Genomic DNA, 9,136 nt, shown 5'->3' on the forward strand with positions numbered 1-9,136 from the left:
CTTTGGCTCGTAGCTCAAAACGCTGGAATTTCAACTTTGTACAGGAATTCCTATGGTGCGCCCGCCGAAGACATCAAACACAACCAGGTACAGTGAGCGCAGCCTTTCCACCCGACCCTCCCCTTCGCCTCCAGTGAAATGGCCTGGAATTTTACAGAATTTAACTACCTTTCCCCTCGCATCATCAAGGACGGGGAAGAAACGTCCCCTGACGTCCTCACGTGGTGCTCAGAATCTCAGTGCTGGGTTTCGTGCTAGCTGCTGCCTGACCTGCTGCAGAGCACATGTCCCCCTGCGGTGCTGCTGGGTTTGGATGTGGTTTGTCCCCAGGGTCCACGTGTGGGAGACTGGGTCCTCGGTGTGGTGGCATTGAGGTGGTGAGACCCTTAACAAGTGGAGCCTAATGGAAGGTCACTGGGACCCTCGGTGGTGATTAAGGTGATTCTCATGGGACCTGAAATTAGTTCTCTCAAGAGTGAGCAAGATGTTTTAAACAAAGCCTTCTCCTCCTCTGGCTTCCTGTCTCATCTGTGATCTCTCTCTCACATGCCATTGTCATGCCATCCACCCTGTGGTCCTCACCAGAGCCAGGCCTATACCAACATGCCTCTGGACCTCCAGAACTGTGAGATAAATAAACCTCTTTTCTTTATAACACGACCCAGCCTCAGGTGTCTAATTATAGCAAGAGACACCAGACTAATATAGGTGTGAAGCTAAAGGAAGGTCCCAAATAGATAAGTGTAAGATGCCATTTGCTAAGCAGAAACTGTCTAATTTCTGGGCAGGAATTGAATAGGTCCTGTAACCCAGCCAACTCTAATTAGGAAGAAAACACTCATCATTCATGATAGTTACCAAGAACACAGAAATATCAAGTTTAATCTAAACAACCAAATACAATGCACTGAACGTGCCTTGCTGAGCAAAGTCTAGTGGAGGAACAGCAGAGTCTACATCACCTGGGAGCTCATTACAAGTGCGGAAGAGAGTCTTCGAGTCTTCTCTGGTGCCCTAACCCATTCCAGCTCTTCTGCAGCACAGCTGCATTTTAATAAGATGCCCCAGTGATTTGTGTGAACATTCATGTTTTAGGAGCTCTGAATAGTAGGCCCTTCACTAATATGAGTCTGTGTGTGTGTTTTAGTCAGCAAACATTCATCGAAGGGTCATTTTCTCTGTGGCTCTGCAGGAACTATAAAAGCAAGGAGACAAAGCCAGTGCCTCTTATTTGATTGACAACCTTATTGACAACCTCTCTCTCCCCCCTTGGTGGGCATCACAGCAAGACTGGCTCCTCGGAGCTGGTTGCTATTAATAACCATCAGCAGAAATGGTTTCTGCTGATATATTATGTTCCTGCCATACTTCAGGAAAGTTGAGCTAAGGAGATAAACCTGAGAGCCGTGTGCTAATAATCAAATGAAGGGAAGCATGGAAGGGCGATGTGTAGCTTCGGAACAGTACACTGCAGGCTAGCATCTACCCCTTCTAGCAGAACCATCTGGACAGGGGAGAAGGACCCCAGGACGCCTCCTTGACCACAAGCCATTATTTTTTTCCTAATCAAACATCACCAGGAGATGTGACCATCAGCAGAGGAATTAGCCTCTCACTCTCAATTTTCCAGTCCAAGTGCAGCCATTCTGGAAGACACGTGGTGTTGTCTGTGACCCCCTGGTGAACACAGTGGCCCTGCCTCCTGCCTGACACGTTGCTAACGGCTCATCGGCCTCCTCTAAGTTCTGGTCTTTACTAAAAGCAAGGAAGTCCACAAATAAATAAATTGGGTCCCAAGCACTAGACAGGAGGTCACCAGCAAGGCCCACAACTGCACACATGCCAACATGCCTGCCTGAGCATAAAGGGAAACAGAAAGAAATGTATGGGATGCCAACTCCTGTGGAAATCAGCCACTTTTCTTATAGCAAGTACCACAAAATTCTATAGTACAGTGCGCAGACTCTCTCCAGCTCTTAAGGAGACCTGTCAGGAGGTATTGGGACACTGATTTTGCATCCAAGAGTGTAACTGAGAAGCTCATCAGCAGAATCAGTAAATTCCCCACCAGCCCTCCTCTCTAAGGAATCCCACATTCTTGGCAATGAGAAAGCACCTGGTGTGGACCAGGAGTCCTTGGCATGTCATGATGTGGCTACAGGGGGCTCCAGAAGACTGCCTGTTGTCTAGATGTAGAGACAGGCCATAACTGTCCTAAGGGGCACATCTTAAGAATATTCTGGGCCTTTACACAAATTAGAATTGATGTGCCAAGATGGCGTCCTGCAGTGGAGGGAGCCCAGTCCAGGGTAGTCTTTTCCCACAGTCCCCAGAGTTCAGTCTCAGAGTGAAGCCTCAGGGCCACACGGTTCTGGTGAATGCTGCTGAACACCCCCTGTCCCCCCCAGAGAATGAACATGAGCAGAGGGGAGCCCCACAGAGCTGATCCTGTGGTCTGGTGGTACCTCGGTGCCTTCATTATTCCTGAGCAGGGCAGCAAAGGGAAGTGGGTGATTGGGCTGGTCATCCTATTCTGACCTGAAGCAGCATTTGAAAAATATCCACCAAAGAGAGTTTTTTCCCCCTAAAAAAAATTCCAAGGAAATCACGATCATAAGTCATTGAACCTGGAGAATGGAATAGAATGTCGTACCTGTGATAGACTCTGTTATTGGAGTAAATTTGTAGCCTGAACAGTTTAACTGGGAGGAATGTTCTGGAGTTCATTTAGGGTTAGCTTCAAAGCTTACCCTCTGCTGAGCACTCTAAACTTCTGTGTCTCAATGACCAATTGGGCCTCAGGAACCTCACAGAGGAGGCTGGAAGCAACCAGTCTTCTAGAGGAAGCAGTTCACTTAGAGAATCAAGTTCCCGGAGGGTCTCCAAGAGGAGGCCAAAGACTATGAGGGCTGAGAACGAGGTAGCAGCTCTGGAAGCAGGTCGGGTATGATGGGGTCAGGGCATCCCCTATGATGCAGGCCTCCCTTGACTCAGGGGGAAAGGAGCCAGGCTCTGCTCTGGTGCTGCCTTTGCTACTACCTGGAACCCCATTTACATATTCAGTGAATCCAGAGCTTAATGACTCCTAGAAGAAACAACTAATTGTGTAAATAGAGTTTGTGGTCCTAGGAGTTTATGTCTGGGATCAGTGGATCACAGGCATCATTTTAAAGCATTAATGACTTTTATTCTCTGAAAGTTCTGTTGAGTTTCTACCTATCCCATTCTTATAAAAAGAAATATCTTATTTAACTTTATTTAACAATAGGCTTTTTTGTTTCTAAACTAGAATTTGGTGTTTTGATAACCAGTTTTTAAATTACTGCTTCCCTCCACCTGGTTTTTCTGTCTCCTTGTTCCACTTTTCCCTCTTCTATGCCAAGTGTTGTCAAATTTGGGCATGAGTCAGAACTCCCCCAAGGGATGTTAAAACACTGATTGCTGAACCCCAACCCCAGTTTCTGGTTCAGTAGGTTTGGTGTGGGGTCCAATAATTTGTATCTTGAACAAGTTCCCAGGGAGTGGTGCTGTTGCTACCGGAAACACAATTTGAGAACCACTGAGCTTATTGCTGCTTGGCCTCCTTCATTAATACTCTGACTCTTCAGATTCTCCAGTATGGAAAAGTTTGAAGATTTTATATGGGCAGAATTTCCCTTGTGCTCAAAATAAATCCAGCGTGCTTGTTGTATAGGTCGGTTTTCTATAGTTGTAACAAAATACCTGAGTCTGGGTTATGTATAAAGAAAAGAGGTTTATTTAACTCCCAGTTTGGGAAGTTGAAAGTCCAAGATCAGGAGGCTCCAGAGTTCCAGCCTCTCGTGAGGTCCTGGTGGTTACATTACAACCTGGCAGAGAAGCAACAAAGGAAAATGGCTGCATCCAAATGAGGCCAAGCACATGGGTGGCTTTACTTTATAAAGACCTGTTTTCAACAGAATAAATTCAGTCTGGAAGACCAGCATTAATCTCTTCCAAGGTGGTGCCTCCATGACCCACCTGTCTCCCACTAGGCCCCACCTCTTAAGGTTCCACCAGCTCAAAAATACCTACCAATGACCAACCTTCCAGCATGGGAACCTTGTGGGGACAGAGCGCATCCAAACCAGAGCACTGGACGACTTGGCGAGGAGCAACCACAAAGAAGTCTTCTGTTCTCATGCTAACAGAGTTGGGAGGTCACAGGACAAGCACAAAGATCGTGGGCCCCCGAGTGAGCTGGTCATACTTCCCCTTCCTGGAGAGGATCCTGCCATGGGGCAAAGCCAGCCACAGCCTCAGACTCCTTGGGTGAGCCAGAGCTTCTCCAGGCCACAGCAGACACCCAAATTTAGAAATTCCTACTGCTGCATAGGGTCATTCTCCTTCCTTCATAGAAATCTGGTTTATGCACGATATTTTTAATGCACTTATTTTTAGTTCTTTTATGGGATGGGCTTATAGTTGAGAGCATTTCATCTGCCAAATTTTGAACACATGCAGATATTTCCTTAGAGAAAATTTTAAAATTCAGTCAACATTTCTCCACTATGGATATGTTTCACCAGCTGACATTCATACCACCAGACCAGTGAGCAAGTCCAGTCCCTGCCAATGCAACAGTGCCTCCCACCACCCATCCTAAGTACTTTCTTGACCTGTACACTTAGCACTCAGCCACTAAGCCTTAGAAGGGGTGGATATGGGACTCTGAACAGAAAGTAAGTGTTTTAGATAATAAGCTTATACCCAGCTCTAAAATGTGCACCAACCAGAGAGAACAATAGTAAAAAAAAAAAAAATGTGAAATAAGTTGACCCTAGAAATGAAAGCAGCAGCCACAGTCAGATGAGTGACTTCCTGACGTCCTCCTGTCTCCAGCAGTGCCCCTCTGGAGGTGCAGACCAGCACAAGACACACCTCTTATTGGCCTTTTTCCACTGACCTCCTTGCTTATCATAAAACCCAGAGTCAGCTCAGTGAGGATGTCCCTCTGAGGTTTGACCACCATGACTCTGTTGAAACTACTGGCATTATAAAGAGAACACGGGCCTTAGAGTCGGCCAGGCATGTGTTCAAATTCCAACTCCACAGCCTCACTCACCAGGATGTCCTGAAGACATTGCATAATGGTTCTGAACTTCAGTTTCCTCTCCTATAATTAAAGATGGATGGATGGATGGATGGATGGATGGATGGATGGATGGATGGATGGATGGATGGATGGACGATATCAATATGGATAGACATACATGAAGAGTAAACAAAGCAGAATTTGTTAAATGTTGAAGATGGTGCATTCGGCCACCACTGACGAGACATGTTAACAGACTGGACACTGCTGTGATGGATCCCACTGCTTCTCTGAAAAGCAGTTCGATACTAGCATAAATCAATTACATATAAAAGAGGGAGTTTCACTTCCTTGAGAGAAGAAATATGTGCAGGCCATTAGAGACATTCACTCACACACTACGTGCTAATTGCAAATCATTATTTACTAACTGAGACCAATTTCTAGAGGGTGTTTCCATGCTGAACCTTTAGTTAAATTAATAGGGAATAACTGAATGCTGGAAAGTTATCTAACTGTATTTTTTAAAGAGTGTTTTATAGTTGAAACCAGACCTCCTCCCCAGTGACTGGACGTAGCAGAGCTGGCGCATCCCTGTAGTATGCACTAGCTGGGGGTCTCCCTTACCCCACACCTTGGGAGGTTCTGCTTACTTCAGGGGCAGACACTTGGAGAGGAACCCAGAGCCAGCCATAAGGGAAAAGGCTAGTTCTGCCCCCAGGTACAAATGCTAGTAAATGTATTATTAGCCCATGAATACTCTGGTCTCAGTCTTCCTGAAGCCAAGCAGAGGGAACTAATTCTTGACATCATGTATCTTGAAGGCTCCTGTAATCCCTGAATATGTCTAAGCCCATTTATCAACGGTAACAGGCAGAGGGCAAAGCATAAAGGGGCGTACTGAGGTGCACTATGGGAAACCGGAGAATTCTGAAGGCCCCGCCCTGCTAATCAAAGGCCTCATCCCACAGCATACCTGATTCAACCAGTTCTTAATAGCACCAGTTAGGGGACATTTTTGTCCCCCAGAGTGCAGAGTGTTTGAAGTGTGTATCTAAGGCTGTGGTCCCTGGTCCCTCAGGCAGGTGTGAGGGAGTGGCCCCACCACAGGGAAGCCTCGGTCCCTCGTGTGCACGCAGGGGTCAGGAGCATACTGATGATGGCCCTCTGCTGGAGGGATGATTCCTGAGTGGCCATTAGTCCTTGACACCTTCACTGTCCCCTGGAGGTTGCAGTACCTACGTGTGATCCCAGGAAATGCAGAAAAGATGAAAGTAGTCCTTCTGGTCTACCCCACTTTAATTTTAAAAGGTCATGTAGTAAAATAGTGTGGCCATTATGGTAAACAGCTTGGTGCTTCCTGAAAGGTTAAGTACCCTTTAGTAGGTACTTATCCAAGAGAAGGAAAAGCAGGGATGTAAGACACGCGCACACCATGACCCGTGCAGCCTCCCTCGCAAGAGCCAGGAGGCGGGAAGAGCCCCAGTGCCCACAAGCAGAGGAAAGATGAGCAGAACATGGGCTGTTCCCATAAGGGAATCTCTTTAATGTCCAAAGCAGGGCACTCTGGCACATGTGACAACATGAGTGAACCATGAACTCATGATGCCGAGAGAAAACGCTGGACACACAGGGACAGATCTGAAGAGCTCCGTGGACCTGAGGCTCTGGAGCAGGCCCACTCAGAGAGCGTGGAGTGTGGGTGCCAGGGCGGGGGAGGGGGCACGGTGTGTGGTGAGTGCGAGTTCCTGTGTGGGGTGAGCAGGAAGGGGTGGGAGGGGCGGGTGGCTGCACAGCGCCAGGGATGTGCTAAGCCACAGACCCAGCATTCTGGAATGGTCACCAGGGCCAGTTTTATGTTATATCTACTTCACCACCGTGATAATGAGGGAAAGGTTATGTGAATGATAATGTGTGGACCCAAGAACTGATTCTGAAAGGAAACGCGTGATCACAGGTGCGGGGAGGCACAGCATTCAGCCACAAAGCGAATAGTATCCCATCATCTGCAGCACCAGGGACGGAACTGGACATTTTGGTGTTCAGTGAAAAAAGCTGGACCCAGAACATGTTCTCACGCATGCCTGCAAGCTGGGTCATGGAAGCAGAGAGTAGGGGTCCCTAGAGGCTGGGCGGGGGGGAAGGAGGTGATGCTGAGCCCAAACCCCGGTTACAGGAGGAAGAGCCCTGGTGTTGTGCGACACCACAGAGTGACCACAGGACACGAGACGTTCCATACATTTTATAAAGAGGTGGTTCACAGGTTCCCAGCACAGATAACTGACGAATATTCCAAGAGAGGAATACTCATTACACTGTTGGATCGTGCTCCTGTGGACGCCCGTGTGGGCCCATCACACCTCTCCCATAGCTATGATCAATTTAATATTTTTTTCCTTAAAAAAGAGCAAAGGCAGCAGCATTTGGGGAAGGCTCTGGGGTGAATGCCCAGCAGCAAGCGGGCTGTTCCCCAGCCCGGTGGAGTGGCCTGGTGGGAGGGCACTGCCGGAATAGAGCTGACCCAGCCTGGCTCTTCCCTCCCCCGCACAGGGCTCAGCTCAGCCGGCCCCCCAGGAACCCAGCAGGAAGGATTACGAGGCCTACCAGCCTTTCCAGAACTCCACGAGAAACTACGACGAGTCCTTCTTCGAGGACCAGGTCCACCACCGCCCTCCAGCCAGCGAGTACACCATGCACCTGGGCCTCAAGTCCACGGGCAACTACGTCGACTTCTACTCGGCCGCCCGTCCCTACAGCGAACTGAACTATGAAACGAGCCACTACCCGGCCTCGCCCGACTCCTGGGTGTGAGGCGGGCGGCGGAGCAGTGCATGTGCATGCATACACCAGACATTCCTTCCCCGCCAGTTTAGTTTGTTCAAGCCTGTCCCGTAGGGGGCTGCGGTAACCAGTGAGCCATCTGCACAGCTGTCTTAGAGAGCTACACAGATCGAACCGTAACGGGAAATCGGGAGGGAGCCAGGGCGATCCTGAACAGACAGCGGGCCACTCTGGTCTGAGCTGTAGGGTGACAGCGCTTCACAGAGAAGGCAGCGGAGGGAGGGGAGAGGAGAGGGCCAGGGCGGCGGGCGGTGAGGTTAGTTAAGCACAAGACACAGAAGAGTTTAGGCACTTATGGGGGACGGCTTCTCACGCTTTGTTTACTCTCTTCATCCGTTGTGACTCTAGGCTTCAAGTTGCATTGGGGTTCCTCTGTATAGCAAGATGTTTCTTGCCTTTTGTTAATGCATTGTTGTAAAGTATTTGATGTACATTACAGATTAAAGAAGAAGAGCGCATTGTGTATATTACACCAATGCCGCCGTGTTTCCTCATCTATGGTTCTAAATATTGCTTCAATTTCAAACTTTTGGAAGATGTATGGATTTCCAGTTTTTTCTTTTCTTTTCTTTCTCCCAGTATGTTTTAACAAAAAACAAAAAACAAAAAAAAAAGGAAAAAAAGGAATATTTAGCAGTATTGTTCGTTCTGATATGTGAATTTGTTTGTGGCAACTAACGAGGCGTTCAGCAGTTCCTGACGATTAACATCCATCATTCCACTCTCCTTGTCAACAAAGTGCTTTTCCACTGCCTAAAATTTTAGATGTAGATATTTGAAATAGATTTTTTCATTTATACCAGTTTTCTTTATGATGATACAGTGTTAAAAGAAAATAAATTACAATTGATCTGTCATCCATATTTGCTAAGAATGTCTATTTCCAAGGACCTAGCTTACAAAAATACGCATCCTTGCTGTGCGTCTGTGCGTGTGTGGGTGTGTGTATGTCCATGTACGTAGGGAAAAATGACCTGTGTGAGATTTTATTTTGATAGAAGCGATTTCATTTGCTGTTCATCTTGTGCAGACTTTGTTTTGGGGTTTTAGTATCAATGTACATCGGTTTGTTCCTTTCGTACTGTATCTATTCTTCTGACCATCTAGTGACTCAGGATATTAGGCCAGTTGAAGTGAAGTTATAGGATTTCCACACGTTCACACATTCTTGGATACCAACTCTTTCTACAGGTCAATTTCCTTCCACGTTTTACGCCCTCAGAAAACACTACAAACCATGGC

The 9,136-nt window shown here is 47.5% G+C and overlaps 1 protein-coding gene across 6 annotated transcripts in view; it reads left to right on the forward strand.

The window, feature by feature from the left end:
• Positions 1-8,751, forward strand: part of CTNND2 (catenin delta 2) — a 904,448-nt gene extending 895,697 nt beyond the window's left edge. For all 6 annotated transcript variants that reach the window (XM_079145292.1, XM_079145294.1, XM_079145293.1 and 3 more), the window contains 2 exons: positions 14-87; positions 7,604-8,751. In XM_079145292.1, the coding sequence (XP_079001418.1) occupies positions 14-87; positions 7,604-7,864 (335 nt within the window). In that variant the 3' untranslated portion in view covers positions 7,865-8,751. The remainder of the gene's footprint in view (positions 1-13; positions 88-7,603) is intronic.
• The last annotated feature ends 385 nt before the right edge of the window (positions 8,752-9,136 follow it).

Source organism: Sciurus vulgaris (genome assembly GCF_902686455.1).
Source record: "Sciurus vulgaris genome assembly, chromosome: 6".
NCBI lineage: Eukaryota > Metazoa > Chordata > Mammalia > Rodentia > Sciuridae > Sciurus > Sciurus vulgaris.